General features: G+C 51.7%; 1 protein-coding gene across 1 annotated transcript in view; it reads left to right on the forward strand.

The window, feature by feature from the left end:
• DNAAF5 (dynein axonemal assembly factor 5) overlaps nt 1-18869 on the forward strand; it is a 35622-nt gene extending 16753 nt beyond the window's left edge. Inside the window, exons 7-13 of the mRNA XM_082669985.1 lie at nt 1207-1350; nt 2742-2910; nt 5034-5181; nt 8007-8157; nt 8854-9010; nt 10632-10823; nt 18487-18869. Coding sequence (XP_082526111.1) covers nt 1207-1350; nt 2742-2910; nt 5034-5181; nt 8007-8157; nt 8854-9010; nt 10632-10823; nt 18487-18623 — 1098 coding nt within the window. The 3' untranslated portion in view covers nt 18624-18869. The remainder of the gene's footprint in view (nt 1-1206; nt 1351-2741; nt 2911-5033; nt 5182-8006; nt 8158-8853; nt 9011-10631; nt 10824-18486) is intronic.
• Nucleotides 18870-19074: the final 205 nt, after the last annotated feature.

Raw genomic sequence — 19074 nt, forward strand, 5'->3', positions numbered from 1 at the left:
TAGTTGTGGCGCACAGGGTTAGTTGTTCCTTAGCATGTGGGATCTTCCCGGACCAGGGCTCGAACCCGTGTACCCTGCACTGGCAGGTGGATTCTTAACCACTGCGCCACCAGGGAAGTCCCAATCCCTGTTTATTTTAATTGAAAGAATGGTAGCTCCTTAAATATGTACTGTAGGTCATTTAGAAATTAGCCAAAGTCATGCCCTCAGAAAAATCAATCAGTCAGTCAATCCAGGTCTGAGAGAAATGGGGCTGCGGGAAAAGCAAGTGTTTGAATAAAACACCAATTGTGGCTTCTCGGGGGAGTTAGGACCCCTGAGTGGCTGGGGACATGCCACAGTGAATTTTTTGTTTAAACGTCTATGATTTATATCATTTGTGAATGAGTCGTAGGATTTTAGAGCTGATTCAGAATTTAGAACCAATCCATTGTCTAGCCAAATCTTCACCAAACTTTTGAGCTCACACCCCCAATAGTAAAAAAAAAAAAAAACCTTAAGCATTTTGCCCTGGTTCCCTCTGTCCTTTATGAAACATAGCAGAGCAGGCGTGTGGGAGGGGTGTTCCAGGCGGTTCTTCCTCTGGGGCCCCACCCCGTGCCCACTCCTGGCCCCCATTTCACAGTGGATGAGGCTGGAGGCTGGGAGGTGAGAGAAGGGCTCGACCCAACCGAGGTGTCACCTTGACCCCCGGCAGTCTGGAAGCATCTTTGAATCACAGAATTTTATTTTTCTTAACTTAGTATTATAGAAACACTCAGAAGTGCACAGAAGGGGAGGGGAGCAGTGTGCACCCCTCGTGCCTGCCGCCCGGTTCCAGCCACGTCCCCCTCGGTCCAGCTTCTCTCTGACTTTGGGGGTGGGGTGGGAAGAGCTGGGGTACTGAGAGCAAATCCAGATTCCCTGTCCTTCCACTTATCACTACTACAGTGTGTGTCACTAACACATGCAAACTCTTTTAATATGTAACTCAAATACCATTAAGCACTTAACAGAGTTGCCGTGAATTCCTTGATTCTCAGGGATTCAGCAGGGATTCGGTTTCCCTGTTGTGCAGAGGGACGCCCTCTTTATGGCTGATGTGCCAGAATCCTGGCCCAGTCCCCTCGCGGGGTCGCCATGGCTCCATGGCCCTGGTCGGCGGGGCCTTGTCTGGGCGGCCGAGCGGGTGCAGGGGTCGCTGACGGTGCCCTGCTCTCTCCACAGCGACTGTACGGGGAGCGCCTGCTGCAGTGCGTGCAGGCCGTGGTGTCCGTGAGCCGGGAGGACTGCCGAGGCGCCGGCGTGCCGCTCATGGAGGTGCTGGTGACTGTCCTGGCGCTGTGGGGACCCGCGGGGCTTGGTGCCAAGGTGAGGGGGTCCTCCTGCTTTGCCTCAGCCCCTGGACGGGAGGCTTCCATCTGTCAGTCTCTGCTGTCAAACTCCAAGCCTCGGGCTTGCCCAGCGAACTGGCTACCTAAGATGAAAGAGTCTAGAACATGCGGGGTGATTCGTTCTCTAGGCGGCCTCAGGGGTACAGGGGATTTTAAATTCCCTCCAACTGCCCATTGGCTTCAGGATCTCAGAGTGAGGCCGGCTGCTTAATCTTGGAGAAACAGGCAAGAAACGAGGCCTCCCTCGTCTTAAATGTGCATTTGAGTGAGGTTAGGAATACACACATGCACCGGAGGTCAGGAGAGAAAATAATATGATGATTGTCCTAGTTGGTTGCAGCCCAGCTTTACACAATTGTTTCCATTCCCCTGGCTCTGTATTTTTTTTTCAAATTCTTTTCTCCATTGAACTTCCTTGCTTCTTTATTGTTTTGGCCGTGCCGCACGGCATGTGGAATCTTAGTTCACCAAACAGGGATCGAACCTGCATCCCCTGCATTGGAAACACGGAGTCTTAACCACTGGACCTCCCGGGAGGTGCCCCCCGCCCCGGGCTCTGTATTTAACTTAAAATCTTCTGACATCCAGCTCCCTGCGGCTGCGAGGACCATCCAGAGACCCGGCTGTCTGACCACTTCTCCCCCTGGTTCTGTCTCCCCCTCTCCATCCACACTGTGTCCGGGAGGCTCCCCGCCTGCCCTCCCCTTCCCCGCGGCCTTCGTAAACTGTGTTTTCTTTCTCTCTTAAAAAAACCCCTTTCCGGAGGGCACGTGTCCGATCAGGGAGGTCATCACTGTAGGGCTGTAAATACTAGAAAAGCCGAGTCTGTCATTACGGGTGAGTCTGCAGGCCAGACTGGGGCCCCGGGACAGCTGTACAGCGTGCTGGGGGCGTCCTGTTCCTGAAGCCCTGGGGGAGGAGGGTCCGGTCCTCCGTCTCCTCTGTGCCCGCAGAGCAGCAGACACCCTGTCCCCGGAGGTCTGGTCAGGTGAAGCACTCTGAGAGCGAGGACGTGGGCCCATCTTTGGCACCCGTGGTTTAAGTCTGTTCAGTGCCGGCCCTGAAACCGCCTGCTCCCACTTCTCCATAGATGGAGCCTGGCTGGGACTCCAGGGTGAGCCTCCCACCCTGCAGGGACTGCCCTGCCCCGGGTGGTGCCTCATGGGGGGTGGGGGGACTGTGCCTGAACTGCCTGTCCATTGTTTGTCCATTTCATTATTTCTCATACAGGAGGGGCGTCGCGGGAGCCCCGGGCCACGTGGCGTGTGCCCGAGTGGCTCTCCCTCCCTCAGGTGGTGAGGACGGGTCTCCAGTGGGGTCTGTGAGTCCCAAGATCGGATTGTCCCAGCCTGTCACTTGCTCCCCCAGGTTCAGGAGGCGCTGGCCGAGCTGGCTGCGGTGGAGAGCGTGGACGGCAGCCAGGACCTCTTCCGAGCGCACGTGGGCGCCCTCCTGGAGCGGCTGGCTGCCTCGCACCGGGACTGGACCGGCCACTCCACGGGGTTCCTGCAGTTTGACGTGGTGCTTGCTCACTCAGGTGGGCCTCAGACGGGCGCCCCGGGTGGGGTTCGGAGCGCTGGTCCCGTGGTGGCCCCAGCAGCCCCGGCACAGACGGGCACAGCTGCTCAGCACCACCCAGGAGGCGGCACGCCAAGGCCTGGTTCTTCAGAGTCACTCACGGTCACTCTCAGCCTGCGGAGAACAGCTGTTTTAAGGAACAAAACCTTAATTTAAAAGATGCTGCGAACTCTATAGTGAAGACTTGCTGTAACGTGGGTCTTTAAAGTCTGCCCAGGCACACATTTTTATGTTAAACCTTTTTTTTTTTTTGGAAGAATTAGTTCAAGAGTGTGACATAGGACCAATGTACGTTTTTAATTTTGTTTATTTATTTATTTGGCTGTGTCGGGTCTTAGTTGCAGCACACGGAATCTTTCGTTGCAGCACGTGGGCTCTTCATTGCAGCACACAGGCTTCTCTGGTTGTGGCACATGGGCTTCTCTCTAGTTGTGGTGCATGGGCTCAGTAGTTGCGGCATATGGGCTGCAGAGTGCGCGAGCTCAGTAGTTGTGGCGCGTGACCTTAGTTGCCCTGAAGCATGTTCATTCCTGGACCAGGGATCGAACCTGCGTCCTCTGCATGGGAAGTCAGATTGTTTTTTGTTTTTTGGGTTATTTTTGCGGTACGCGGGCCTCTCACTGTTGTGGCCTCTCCCGTTGCGGAGCACAGGCTCCGGACGTGCAGGCTCAGTGGCCATGGCTCACGGGCCCAGCCGCTCCGCGGCATGTGGGATCCTCCCGGACCGGGGCACGAACCCGCGTGCCCTGCATTGGCAGGCGGACTCTCAACCACTGCGCCACCAGGGAAGCCCGGGAAGGCAGATTCTTAACCACTGAGCAACCAGGGAAGTCCCTATGTTAATTAAACCTTGAAAGCGTGCCTTTGCGTGGCGTCCTGTGTGGCCCATGCTCTTCAGTGGCGTCCCCGTGCTCTTCCCCCAGGTGCTGCCTACCCTCTGTGCCCGCTTGGCCTCCCGTCCCGGGGGTTAGGGTAGGACCGGCAGGGCAGCAGGACTCCGAGCTCGCGGTCTTGCATGCCGTGCTTCTGGCCACAGTGCACCCTGGCAGCAGCAGAGCTTCGGGCTACAGTGGACCCTCCAGTCGCGCTTGTTTTGCTTTGGCCCTGGGCTTTGAGGTGATGCCTCTGAAGAGACTGAAGTCCCGGCTGAGCACAGAAGTAGCAGACGGAGAGTAAACCCGAGGGCCCGAGGGCGACGGCTTCACTTCCGACACACGGTGTCCCGGGTCAGCACAGGGCCTGGCGGGGAGGGCAGCTGGTGACCCGATTCTTCCGAGCTGCGGCTCACGCCTAGACCCCGGAGACTGTGTTCTCCCCATCACGTGCAGGTCCGGGCCCTGAGCACCATCACTGCATCTGGGATCCTTCCAGGCTCGGGGACAGTGGCGCAATTTGTTCATCTAGTAACAGGCATGGGAAAGGATGCTGGCTGCCAAGCCCAGGGTCAGACATCAAGCAGCCTACATGGTCTGAATGTTGGCTTTTGGTTGACCTTTAAAAGATTGCTTGGGGACTTCCCTGGTGGCGCAGTGGTTAAGAATCTGCCTACCGATGCAGGGGACACAGGTTCAAGCCCTGGTCCAGGAAGATCCCACGAGCCGCGGGCAACTAAGCCCGTGCGCCATAGCTAGTGAGCCTGCGCTCGCGAGCCACAACTACTGAGCCCACGTACCACAACTACTGAAGCCCACGCGCCTAGAGCCCGTGCTCCACAACAAGAGGAGCCACGACAATGAGAAACGCGTGCACCACAACAAAGACCCAGCACAGCCAAAAATAAATAAATTTTAAAAATAAATTTAAAAAAAAAGTTTGCTTGATTTTAAATTGTTTTAAGAATTTGGTAAGATGTAGGGAAAAAAAGAAAGCTTACATACCAAACAATTAGAGCCATGGTGGGGGGAGGGTCAAAGGGAGAGGCGGAACCTGGCGTCCTGTGCTGAGAGCATCCTTCCCAGAGCTGAGGGTGCATGTCCGCTGGCCGTGCCCAGCATGCACCTCCGCTCGCGGCCAGAGTGGCTGCGGGGCTCCGTCCTCCCATCCTCCTGCCACATAGGAATGAGGCCCCTGTCTGTGCTCTAGGCCCTGCCCTCGGAGAAGCCTTGCCCCAGCTGGTCCCCATCCTCAGGAGCTGCCTCCAGCCAGCCCGGGACCCACCCATGCGCCTGAAGCTCTTCTCCACCCTGTCGGGGCTGCTGCTGGGAGCCCGGGAGACGGTGGACTCGCAGGGGTAGGTCGGCTCCACCCACACGTGGTCTGCCATGCTGCCCCCCACGCGGTCCCCCCATGCTGCCCCCACGCAGTCCCCCATGCTGCCCCCCACGCGGTCCCCCCATTCTGCCCCCATGCGGTCCCCCCATTCTGCCCCCCACGCAGTCCCCGCCATGCTGCCCCCCACGCGGTCCCCCATGCTGCCCACCACGCAGTCCCCCCATGCTGCCCCCCACGCTGTGCTGTGGCTGAGTGGTCCCCACGTGCCCCCGCACTGAGGTCTCAGGTGGGACCTGGGGTGACCCTGAGCTCTGGGTCCTGCTGTCGTGTGACTCCCCACACAGCCAGCGCCCCAGGGAAACGGCGTAGTCCCCGCAGCGAGTGCACCGCATAGAGAGACACTAAATCAGTCGCGTTCTTGTGGTCCTTAAAATTCCGTTGAATGAAAAAGTTTTAGGGAACATTAACTACTAATGGTTTATACATTAGCTGTTCTCAGCTTTAAAAGGCTTCTGGTACCTTTCAGGCCTCACAGAGAATTGACTGAATGACCGTTAAGATTAGAACTTAGGAAACTCCTCTCCTCCGGAGGGACTTGAGGCAGCATAAACACCCGGGCCTCCAGCTTGGGTCTCCGAAGGGAAGGAGGCGGGCGGCCCAGGCTGGACGTGAGGCGGCCCGGAGCAGAGCCATCAGCAGGCCCCACCCTCTCCCTTTGCAAAGCGACACAGCGTCCTGGCAGGATGGGCTGTGGGGCTTCAGGCAGTGAGATGCTGTTTGCTCTTTCGGGACCCATCCCCTGAGAGGGAGCAAATCTTTGTCGTCGGCCTGTCCTGGACTTTCCTAGGGAAATAACGGGTCATTATTCAGACTTCACTTCTCTGGATGTTACTCTGATCTCTGCTCTTGGGCCTCTAGCCAGCCCATTGTATCGCAGGAAATTTTATTTCCTGCTTGTCTGCAAAGACTTCAAGGGTTAGAAGAGACTATAAAAAGGTTACTGAGTTGGGTCTGGCAGCTGCCCTGTGAGGAGAGAGCCGGCGGATCAGTCACTACCCCTTGGGGCCCTGCTCCGCTGCGTCCCCCTGAGGACAGCCAACCCCCGGGAACGAAGCCCCCGCTCTTGAACCGAGTTCCCTCAAGAAGCTGCCCTTGAAGGCTTCTTGTGGAAAGAAACCGCTATCAGGAGAAGAAAGTTGTTCAGTTTACAGTTGTCTAGTGCAAGGATTAACTGTTTTTACAGGCAGGAAAGATTTTGGAAAGCAACACCTGCTTGGTTTTGAACCTCAGGGTTACAGAATGCAGAGTCTGAGATAGCAAAGGAATGTGGCCCCCCTCACCCCACCCCACCCCCAAAAGCGCCTCTGGCACCGGCACACCCGGTGGTGCAGGGCTCCCAGCCAGAGGACGGCGGGGGCAGGGGCACCCTGGCTGGAGTGCGATCCCCCAGTGAAGGAGGCCTGCTCCCCTCTCTGGGCGTCCAGACACCACCCAGTGCCGTCCCCTCGTGCAGGATGTTACGGAGCTTCTCCCGTAGGGCAAGGCCCGGACGCTGGTGGCTCTGGAGGAGCCCGTGGGCCTGCCCGGGCTGGGCTTCCTGGTCTCGGGGCCCAGCTGCGTTTGAACAGGTGTGCGTCCTCTGGAAGCAGGGTACTCATTCTTGGGGAGTCCAGTGCCTTTTCTGCTCCCAGCATATCACTGGAGTCCCACTGCCCGTCCCTCCTCACGGTCAGCACTCGGCCCTCAGGCCCTCGTGGCCACATCGCCTGGGCCGCCTCAGCCAGGACACAGGGCTGAGCTTTCCAGAGTCCCCTGGTGAATCCCTTTGCAGGGAACAGCAGCTCCTTGCTAAAAAACTAAAGCACGTAGAAAACCTTGAATGTGTGTGAGTCGCCCTGCCACCAGGTCCACTGTCGGAAGCGCAGGTGGCTCAGGAGTGCCCCCTGGTGGGGGCACGGCGCAGCCGTGGGCTCACAGGCCCTCACGCTGGTCCAGGTCCCGAAGCAGCTGGTGCTGGAGGCGGGAGCCCCCTGTGAAGCGTGCTCTGGAATGACCCTGGGAAGCAAGTCAATGAGTCCTTTGTTCAGCAGAATACGTCTTGCTCCATCAGCAGAGGCCCGTGGGGTACAGGAGTCATACGGAGGGCTGAGGCTTTTCCCCGGGCTTTTGGACGGGGCCTCACGTGTGGCTCCGCTGCCGGGTGGCCAGGCCAGCCAGTGGAGCTCAGGGCTGGGATTTTGTTTTGCTTTGTGTTTGTCCTGACGGCGTGTCGAGAGGAAGGTCCCCGACTATGTTGGCGGGAACATCCGTGTCTCCCGTGAACGCCCGCTCCCGTGTCTTGACACATGGGACCATACGTGCAGCCCCAGAGTGCCCTCTTGCCAAGGTAGCGGGCGTGGTCAGAGGGACCTCACGTGGTTGCAGGGACCTTGAGGCCCATCTCTGTAAGGTCGCCGCCTGTGGGAGTGACTTGACGCCCCATCGGTGCTCGGGGTGGCGCGGCCACCCTTTTCTTAGATCCAGGAGGGGTGTTGGGGAAGCCCCTCGGCCACAGAGTGGGAGGGAGGCTGGAAAACACCCCCAGCCCCGGGGTCCAGTCCCAGGAGAGGCGGCAGGAGCCCGAGTGCAGCCCTGCCCCGTGATAGCCGTGGGAGAGAGCCCCACGTCCCCTCCCTGGCCACTACCCCGGGGCGCGGGGGCTCTCGTTCAACGTCCAGTGTTCGATTTCCGCTCGTTTTGTCTGTTTGGCCGTTTCCCTCCGCCCAGTCCGTTTCCCAAATGAAAGCGCTTCCTTCGGGGAGTCTGGGTGCCCCTCTCACCCACTCTCTCCTGCTTCCGCTCCAGACAGTTCCATGGCTACCTGGACACCCTGGTCAAGGACATCTTCGTCCCCAATCTGCAGTGGCACGCGGGGAGGACGGCTGCGGCCATCCGTACAGCGGCTGTGTCCTGCCTCTGGGCGCTTGTCAGCAGCGGAGTCCTGTCAGATGAGCAGGTAGGGCTCATGCATCCTGGACCCAAGAGGGGAACAGGCTGTGCCCTGGCTTCCGGGGCCTGCCTGGCACACCTGTCGCAGGTGAAGAGCGCTCACCTGAGTCTCCTGTCCTGATAGCGGCAGCAGATGCTCCCAGACAGACCGAGGGGACGGGACTATGGGGCCAGAGGGCGAGCAGAGGTCTGGGGGGAAAGCCCGTTGTTTCCTTGGGTCACCTGGGGGTTTTCTTAAGTGATTGTTACCGTTTACAAGAAAAGAATTTCATCACAGGAGTCTGACTCAAGAGTGTTGTTTGTATTCATATTTCCAGATAGATGAGGAATTGAGGAAACAGTAGAAGTAGGGAAAACATTGTGGTACCTGAACAGCTGTTACTTAAGTTGAAATGCCCCCCAAACTTTACTGGACACGATACCCAGTCCTGCTAGTAAGTAGTGGGCTGTGTAGGATCGGTGCTGAATAACAGATTTTTTAAAAACCAACTGACCGATGTTCAAATTATCTGGATTTTAAAAATCAAGATTCAGGTCTGCTTCTTACATAGAAATTTCAAAGTAGCTTTCCAGACTCAATCATACTTGCATCAAAACCAAGTCTCTTCAGTGACGGGCAAAGTACACAGTGTGTGAGTAGCAGTCTCTGTCACCAGGGTGGCACCAGCCGTGACCCACAGCTTGTGTGGTTTTTTTATTGCAGATACAGGAAGTGCAGGAAATGTTGATGCCTCAAATTCTAACCACCCTGGAAGAAGATTCTCAGATGACTCGATTGATTTCATGCCGAATCATTAACGTGTTTTTAAAGACCTCTAATGGTGTGATAGATGCAGACAAATTCATCAAGATTTATCCTGGTAGGACATTCTTCTTTTCCAATCATACGCCTCTGTTTGTTTGGTAGGAAAAATAGAAAATGCTGCTTTGACTTCTGGTCAGGTCGGTGCTATGAGTCTAAACGTGGATGTGACAGGTATGACGTCACTGAATGTCACTGAATAAGTAACGTAGCACAAGAAACAGGACAGACGTCTTGTGGACTGGAATTGCGGGCTGGGTGGGAGCATAGACGCCCACGGCGGCCGGGGTACCACCCCGTGGCCTCCGGTGTGAGGGCTGCAGCCCTGCCTCGCGTCCCCCGCGTCATTGCCTCTTGGAGCCGGAGAGCACCGATGAGTCCCGGCCACAGAAGTGAAACCCGGCCCCGAGCGGAGCAGCGTCGCTGGAGGTGGGCCTGCAGCCGAGAAGCTCAGGGGCTGGTGGGTGTGCCCACGCCGGGGGTGGCGGGGGGAGGTGGAAGGTACAGGCCCTCAGTGCCATCTTTTCCACGTGTGGTTGGGATCGCGGAAATCTGCAAGGGTAACAGCCGTTCCAAACAAGTTGAGCACTTCCTGCGGCAGGGGCCACGTCTGGCCCCAAGGGTGGCAAGAAGCAGCCCCTGAAGCAGCCCAGGAGGCAGACGAGGAAGACCAGGCTTGCCGGCAGAAACAGGAGCCGAAGAAACTGGAGGAGCTGAGAGCTGAGGCCGCGGGAAGGACCCTGCCCACAGGCGGGATTAACAAACGCGGCAAAAAGCGGTTCCTCACGCCTGAGGCAGTGGCGACCCTTAGCCCCTCCTGTGTGAACATCTGGATTCCCTGCCGTAACATCTGTTGCCACCTACAGCTAGAATGAAGTGTTATCTTGGAACCTATTGCATGTGTAAGAATAAACGTTTGGGGCTTCCCTGGGGGCGCAGTGGTTGAGAGTCCGCCTGCCGATGCAGGGGACGCGGGTTCGTGCCCCGGTCTGGGAAGATCCCACGTGCCACGGAGCGGCTGGGCCCGTGAGCCATGGCTGCTGGGCCTGCGCATCCGGAGCCTGTGCTCCGCAACGGGAGAGGCCACAGCAGTGAGAGGCCCGCAGGCGCGTCGTGTAGATCTGTGAGAACAGCACGCATTGATAGAAGTCTCACCCGTTCACAGGAAGCGTTTCTGCGGATCAGGAAGGACTGTTAGTCCACTTTCAGCAGTGGGACATCTGGTCCCAGAGGCTCAGCAGAAACACAGCTGATGTAGCTGGTGGCCGTCGTGTCACCGGGCCCTCAGCTCTGTCCCCAGAGCCACGGTGGGCAGAAAGCGGGGTCAGCAGACGTCCTTCCTGTGCCGTCCGCTCCTTGGGGAGGATGGGGTGTGAGGCCTGTGTGTGACTCTGAGTCTGAGCATCTCGGAGCCGGGGGGACCCCAGCCGCCTTGCAGGTCAGAGGGCGAAGACGCCCACGCCGGGTGTGAAGCACACCTTCACTCCGTGTCCACGGAGTCCACCCCTGGGCCAGAGTGGCTGAGGGTCCCGGAACACCCGCTACCACCAGCCCCTCCCCAGCACCCGCCTGTGGGTTTCCCAGGCCAGGGGCCGGTGCTCCACAAGTGCTGAGAGCTTAGCTGGGAGCCGCCTGCCCTGGAACCTCTCCTCACACTCCTGTCTGGTTCCTCCTTGCAGAACTCTTAAAACGCCTGGATGATGTTTCCAATGAGGTGAGGCTGGCGGCCACCACCTCCTTGGTCACCTGGTTGGAGTGTGTCGGGAACGAGGCCGGCAAGTGCTATTACCAGAGCAACATTCAGCACCTGTACAGGGAGCTGCTCGTGTACCTCGACGACCCTGAGAGCGCCATCCAGGACGCAGTTCTCGGTAAGAGCTTCATCCCCATACTCGGGCCAGCCGCACGGGAGCAGCTGGCCGGGCGCCCGGACTCCCTTGGGCCCGCAGTCTTGCAACCCGTGTCCTCCGAGTTACTGCGGGTCCCAACGAGCTTGTGTCCTGTGGGTTACGGCCCCTGGTGTTCACCGTGGTAGAAGTTAAAACTTGAGAAAATGTTAAGGTACTGATTAATTTCTTTAAAATAACAACCATTACATTTTAACATAAATAACGTGGTTTTGAAAGATGCGTTTTGTAAAACAAAATAACAAGAGCAGTGGCATTATTTTACATTTTTGTGAATCTCTCTAACGTCGAGCTGATAGAAGACAACCAGACGCACATCTCTGCGTTGCGTCGGTTGTGATGCGTGTCGTTTGGTTAAAGTATGTGAAAAACAAACGGCCCACACAGATGCAGTTGGAAGAGAAGAGTGTCTTGATAGCGGTCCTCTCCCTTACCGCACCCTGACTGGACAGGTGGTAGTCTCCTCAAGGTTCCTTGGAGTGTAGACCCTGGAGCCACTGTGGAACCACACCCGTTCCGCTCAAGTCCATCTATCCGCCCCGCGTGCTCATTAACTTGGACGCGCTCTGTTCTCAGTGTCAAAAAGTCACTGTTGGCGTCAAGCTCAGAAAAGTCTTGGGAAGAACAGCTTCAGGAGGCTGTCAGGCTTTTGGTGGCAGAAACAAGTTTCTATAATTCTTATTACTGCTTGAGAGCTTCAATTTTATCATCAGCCACAAATACTGTCGCTTCATTCGCTTACAAGAAAGCATCCTGTTGAGTCCCCAAGTCTGAATAACAAGAGGCAGTTGTCACTGGTCATTCTTTCAAGTAAAAAGTGGTGTCTGGGAGCTGCCCAGCCCTCGGCCCCATTGCACACGCGTGTGCCTCCCGTTCCATCCCAGGGTGCTGAAAAGCTAAAAAGGAAGGACACGTGTCGTATCCCCTGAACCACCACCGACGTGTGAGCGAAGCCACGTGGCTGAGATGGCCATAAACAGACTTCAGTTTAGAGTGGAGTTCTAAAAACTGTCCAGATAACCCAAAAGAAGTCAAGAAAGGAGAACGAGAAGGATGCAGAGGAGGGACGACCAGGAAGCAGACAGAGAGCAGATCCAGCCACGGCGTGATCTGTGACCACCCGCGCTGGGCGCTCGGTGGAGGGCAGACGCTGTCAGTCCCTAGAAAATCCAGACTTCATCGGAATGAGTTTACTAAAGTTGGGTGCTCAGGGGTTGAGATTTCATGAAGTAGATGATTTTTATGCTCCTCTGAGGACATAACTGACTCCTGCAGTGACTCACTCCCCAGAGCCCGGCCAGCGCTCGTGCCGCCCTGGCCTTGAGCCCTCAGTGCGGAGGGCGCCCCGTGAGCCGGGGGTCGTGCCCTTCGTGTCACTGTGGACGGAGTTCTGACTCACACCCTCTGAAGGGTCTCAGGGCCCCCCAAAACCCTGGGGCACCCTTTGAGAGCCCCTGCCCAGGCCACCCGCAGGTTCAGGTGCCCCGTTGTAGGGCACCACGTCGCTGCTCTCCGGGGAACGGAAACAAACTGTGAATTCGAGACCAATGGAAACTGCTTACAACGGCAACAGCTGAGAGCAGACGGGTTGTCTGCCTTGGCTTTGCACCAGGGGTCGGCACGTGTGCCCGACTGGGGTTCCTGGCCAGCCGTCGCCCTCCCCGTTCGTACAGACCGCACGGTTCGTACAGACGGTGAGCAGCGGGTACACAGACTCCCTCACACCTGCGCCCCACCATGCACAGCCTCCCCCGTGATCAGCAGCCCCCCCGGGTGCTGCATCTGGTCCAGTCAGTAAGCCTCACAGACACGCCACGGTCACCCCAAGTCCATGGTTTACGTTAGGGGTCACTCTGGGCGCCGTACATTGTGTGGTTTGGACAAGCATGTAATGACACCTATCCCTCGTTGCATTCACAGTCCCATACAGAATAGTTTCACTGCCCTGACACTCCTCTGTGCCCCACCTGTCCGTCTGTCCGTCTGTCCGCCCTCCCAACTTTAGCGACCACTGATCTTTCACTGTCTCCATAGTTTTGCCTTTTCCAGAACGTCACGTACTTGAAATCATATAGTCTGTAGCCTTTTCGAATTGCTTCTTTCACTTAGTAATGAGCATTTGAGATTCCTCTATGTTTTCTCATGGCTTGAGAGCTCTTTTTTTTTTTTTTTTAGCACTAATATTCCGTTGTCTGAATGAACCTGTTTATTTATACATTCACCTACTGAGGGGCATCTTGGTTGCTTCCAAATTTTGGCGATTATGAATAAAGCTTCTCTAAACATCTGTGTGCAGGTTTTTTGCCAACGTAAGTTTTCAGCTCCTTTGGGTAAATACCAAGGAATGTGATTGCTGGATCATATCGTAAGAGTATATTTATTTTTGTAAGAAATCACCGAACTGTCTTCGTGGACACACTATTTTGCATTCCCACCAGCAATGATGAGAGTCCGTGTCATTCCCCATTCTGCCAGCATGTGGTGTTCTGATTCTGGCCATTCTGATAGGTGTGTAGTGATATCTCATTTTAATTTGCATTTCTCTGGTGACATATCATGTGAAGTATCTTTTCATAGGCTTATTTTACATCTGTATATCTTCTTTGATGAGGTGTCTGTTAAGGTCTTTGCCCCCCCTTTTTTTTTGGCTGCGTTTGGGGGCTACTCTTCGTTGTGGTGCGCGGGCTTCTCATTGTGGTGGCTTCTCTTGTTGTGGAACAGGGCTCTAGGCATGCGGCCTTAGTTGCTCCGTGGCATGTGGGATCTTCCCAGATCACGGATCGAACCCGTGTCCCCTGCATTGGCAGGCAGATTCTTAACCACTGCGCCACCAGGGAAGTCCCTGGCCCATTTTTAAATTGGGTTGTTTGTTTTCATATTGTTGAGTTTTAAGATTTGTATATTATAGATAATAGTCCTTTATCAGATCTGTCTTTCTTAAGACTTTATTGTTAATTTTTTTGTTTCCCTTTAATTTTTTATTTTTTAAATTTTTATTGGAGTAGAGTTGATTTACAATGTTGTGTTAGTTTCTGCTGTACAGCAAAGTGAATCAGTTATACATATACATATATCTACTCTTTTTTAGATTCTTTTCCCATATAGGTCATTACAGAGTATTGAGTGGAGTTCCCTTTGCTATACAGTAGTTCCTTATTAGTTATCTATTTTATATATGGTAGTGTGTATGTGTCAATCCCAGTCTCCCAATTTATCCCTCCCCTCTTTTCCCCGCTGGTAACCATAGTTTGTTTTCTACATCTCTGACTCTATTTCTGTTTTGTAAATAAGTTCATTTGTATAATATTCTTAGATTCCACATATAAGCAATATCATATGATATTTGTCTTTCTTTGACTTGCTTCACTTAGTATGACGATCTCTAGGTCCATCCATGTCACTTCAAACGGCATTATTTCATTCTTTTTTTATGGCTGAGTAATATTCTCACATCTTCCTTATCCACTCATCTGTCGATGGACATTTAGGCTGCTTCCATGTCTTGACTATTGTAAATAGTGCTGCTATGAATATTGGGGTGCATGTATCTTTTCAAATTGGAGGTTTTTCCAGATATATGCCTAGGATTGGGGTTGCTGGATCATATGGTAGTTGTACTTTTAGTTTTTTGAGGAACCTCCATTCTGTTCTCCATAATGGTTGTACCAATTTACATTCCCACCAACAGTGTAGGAGGGTTCCATTTTTCCACACCCTCTCCAACATTTATTGTTTGTAGACTTTTTGATGATGGCCATTCTGACTGGTGTGAAGTGATACCTCACTGTAGTTTTGATATGCATTTCTCTAATAATTAGCAATGTTGAGCATCTTTTCATGTGCCTGTTAGCCATCTGTATGTCTTCTTTGGAGAAATGTCTGTTGAGATCTTCTGCCCATTTTTGGATTGGGTTGTTTTCTCTTTTGACATAGAGCTGCATGAGCTGTTTGTATATTTTGGAGATTAGTCCCTTGTCGGTCGCTTCATTTGCAAATATTTTCTCCCACTATGTGGGTTGTCTTTTCGTTTAGTTTATGGTTTCCTTTGCTGTGCAGAAGCTTTAAGTTTAATTAGGTCTCGTTTGTCTATTTTTGTTTTTATTTTCATTATTCTAAGAAGTGGATCAAGAAAGATCTTGCTGTGATTTATGTCAAAGAGTGTTTTGCCTATGTTTTCTCTAAGAGTTTTATAGTGTCCGGCCTTACATTTAGGTCTTTTATCCATTTCAAGTTTATTTTTGTGTATAGTGTTAGGAAGTGTTCTAATTTCATTTTTTTACATGCAGCTGTCCAGTTTTCCCAGCACCACTTATTGAAGAGACTGTCTTTTCTCCATTGTATACTCTTGCCTCGTTTGTCATAGATTAGTTGACCATAGGTGCGTGGGTTTATCTCTGGGCTTTCTGTCCTGTTCCATTGATCTATATTTCTGTTTTTGTGCCAGTACCATACTGTTTTGATTACTGTAGCTTTGTAGTATAGTCTGAAGTCAGGGCATCTGATTCCTCCAGCTCCGTTTTTCTTTCTCAGGATTGCTTTGGCTATTCGGGGTCTTTTGTGTTTCCATATATATCAGATGTATCTTCTGCAAATATTTTCTCTCAATCTGTGGCAAAAGTTTTTAATTTTAATGAAGTCCAGCTTATCAATTATTTCTTTCATGGATTATACTTTTGGTGTTTATCTAAAAAATTATTGCCATACCCAAAGGTCACCTAGGTTTTCTCCTATGTTATATTCTAGGAGTTTTATATTTATGTCTATCATCAATTTTGAGTTAATTGTCATGAAAGAGGTAAGGTCTGTGTCTAGATTTTTTTGTTGTTTTTTGTTCTTTGGATGTGGATGTCCATTTGTTCTATCACCATTTGTGAAAAGACTGTCTTTGCTCCATTGTATCGCCTTTATTTCTTCGTCAAAGATCAGTTGACAGTATTTATGTGGGCCTATTTCTGGTCTCTCTGTTCTGTTCCATTGATCTATTTGCCAGTACCACACTGTCTTGATTACTGTGGCTTTATAGAAAGTCTTGAAGTTGGGTAGTGTCAGTGCTCCAACTTTGTTTTTCTCCTTCAATATTGTGTTAGTTTGTTAATATCCACACAATAATTTGCTGGGATTTTAATTGGGATTGCATTGAATCTATATATAGATCAAGTTGGGAAAAACTGATATCTTGATAATAGTGAGTCTTCCAGTCCATGAACATGAAATATCTTTCCATTTATTTAGTTCTTCTTTAATTCCATTCATCAGAGTTTTGTAAATTTTCTCATATAGATCTTCTATACATTTTGTTAGATTTATACCAAGGTATTTCATTTTGGAAGGTACTACTGTAAATGGTATTGTTTTAATTTCAGATTGCACTCATTCATATCTGGTGTATAGGAAAGTGATTGACTTTTTAAAATTTATTTTTGGCTGTGTTGGGTCTTCGTTGCTGCACGTGGGCTTTCTCTAGTTGTGGCGAGTGGGGGCTACTCTTCGTTGCTGTGTGCACGGGCTTCTCATTGCGGTGGCTTCTCTTGTTGCGGAGCACAGGCTCTAGGCGTGCGGGCTTCAGTAGTTGTGGCATGCGGGCTCTAGAGTGCAGGCTCAGTAGTTGTGGCACATGTGCTTAGTTGCTCCGTGGCATGTGGGATCTTCCCGGACCAGGGCTCGAACCCGTGTCCCCTGCATTGGCAGGTGGATTCTTAACCACTGCACCACCAGGGAAGTCCAAGTGATTGACTTTTGTATGTTAACCTTGTATCCTGCAACCTTGCTATAATCACTTATTAGTTCCAGGAGTTTGTCAATTCTTCCCAATTTCAACATAAACGGTCATGTCATCTGTAAACAAAGACAGTTTATTTCTTCCTTGCCAATGTGTATATTATCTTTCATTTCCTTTTCTTATCTTATCGCATTAGCTAGGACATCCAGTTTGGTGTTGAAAAAGAGTGGTGAGAGGGGACGTCCTTGCTTTGTTCCTGATTATAGTGGGAAAGTTTCAAGTTTCTTACCCTAAGTGTCATGTTAACTGTAGATTTTTTCATAGATATTCATTATTGAGGAAGTTGCCCTCTATTCCTAGTTTACAGAATGTTTTTACTCATGAGTGGGTGTTCGACTTTGTCAAAATGCTTTTCTGCGTCTATTGATGTGATCATGTGGTGCCTCTTTTAGCTTGTTGATGTGATGGATTACGTTAATTGATGTTTGAAGTGTTGAAGCAGCCTTGCACACCTGGGGTAAATCTCACTCGGTCTTGGTATGTGATGCTTTTTATACATTGTTGGATTTGATTTGCTAATATTTTGTTGAGGATTTTTGCATCTATGTTTGTGAGAAATACTGGTCTGTAGTTTTCTTTTCCTGTAGCATCTTTTTCTGAGTTTGTATCGGGGTAATGCTGGTCTCATAGGATGAGTTAGCACGTGTTCCCTGTGCTTCTGTCTTCTGGAAGAGATTGCAGAGAATTGGTTTCATTTCTTCCTTAAAGGTTTGGCAGAATTCGCTCCTGAACTCAACTGGTTCACCTACTGGGGCTGGTGCTTTCTGTTTGGGAAGGTTATTGATTATTGATTCAGTTTCTTGAGCGGATGTAGGTCTACTGTTAGCGGATGTAGGTCCACTGCGAGTGTCTATTCTCGTGTGAGTTTTGGCAGATTATGCCTTTCAGAGAATTGGTCCATTTCACCTGGGTTATCAGAGTTGTGGGCAAGGAGTTGTCAGAGAACCAATGTTTGGTTCTGTGGATGATCCTATTGATTTTCTGTTTCAGATTTCACTGATTTATGCTCCGATTCTTCTTTTCTGCTGCTAACTTTGGATTTAATTTGCTCTTTTTTCTAGTTTCCTAAGGTGACTTAGATTATTGATTTTAGATCTTTTTTTTAATGTGTGCATTCAATGGTATAAGTTTCCCTGTAAGCACTGCTTCTGCTGCATCCCACAAATTTTGATAAGTTGTGTTTTCATTTTCATTTAGTTCAAAATATTTTTTAATTTTTCCTGAGATTTCTTCTCGGACCGTTGTGGTATTTGCACATGTGCTTCATCTCCAGATACTCGGGGACCTTCCGATTCTCTCTTTGTTGCTGATGTCCAGTTCAATTCCATGCTGTCTGAGAGCAGAGGCTGTATGATTTCTGGCCTTTTATATTTGTGAAGGTGTGTTTTATGGCCCTGAATGTGGCCTATTTTAGTGACTGTTCCATGGGCGCTTGAGAAGAACGTGTGCTCTGCTACTGTTGGATGAGATAGTCTGTAGATATTTGACTGATTGATGGTGCTTGTGGGGTCCTCTGGGGTGTACCGATTTCCTGCCTGCTGGGTCTGTCCGTTTCTGAGAGAGGGGCATGGGAGTCTCCAGCCGCAGTGGTGGATTAATCTGTTTCTCCTAGGAGCTCTCAGCTTTGCCTCGCGTTGTTTGACACTGTGTTACTGGGCTCATACGTGGTAAGGGTCGTTATGTCTTCTTGAGTACTGACCCCTTAATCGTTATGCAATGCCCTCCTAACCCCCACCACTTCCCCTGCTCTGCAGTCTCTCTGTTTACGGCTGCTGTAACTTTAATATGAAGCTAAGCTTGGCTTAGTATTTGTTCCTGGCATCATAAAGGTGTTTCCCTGTTTTGCAGAGGCCCTCAAAGCAGGCAGTGTCCTCTTCCCTGGCCTCCTGGTGAGAGAGATGGAGGCCGTCCTCCATAAGCATCGTTCACCCACCCACTGCGAGCAGCTGCTACAGCACCTGCAGGCCCTGCCGCCCGCCCCGTGACCAGAGTGCTGGGAGCGGAGCCTCAGCGCAACAGCTGGGGAGCGAACACCCAAGCCACGCCCTCACCTGGACTGGGACTCGTGGCCTTTAAATCTCGCCACAGGGCACCTTTCTGTCAACAGCCGAGGACCCTCACAAGCAAGCCTTTAACAGCAAGAAGAATGTATTCTCTAAGCACCGTGCCCAGTGCTCTCCTGGGACAGTTCTTCACACCCAGCAGTTTTTGAAATAAATAACTTTCACTGAGTGGCTTCTGTATTCTATGGCAAACTCATGCAATTCACTGAGAGGTCTGCCAGCAATCGACAGCCACCTTCGAATTAAATGTCAGCTTCTCATACCAGATCAGCACATTCTTTTTTTTAGTCTACGTGCACTGCTAGGTTCCTGGGTTATTGGTTCTTTCTTGCTTAAATGCCCACCAAGAAAGTTCTTGAGTATTTAAAAAGAA

This window comes from Grampus griseus (assembly GCF_964374135.1).
Source record: "Grampus griseus genome assembly, chromosome: 14".
Taxonomy (NCBI): domain Eukaryota; kingdom Metazoa; phylum Chordata; class Mammalia; order Artiodactyla; family Delphinidae; genus Grampus; species Grampus griseus.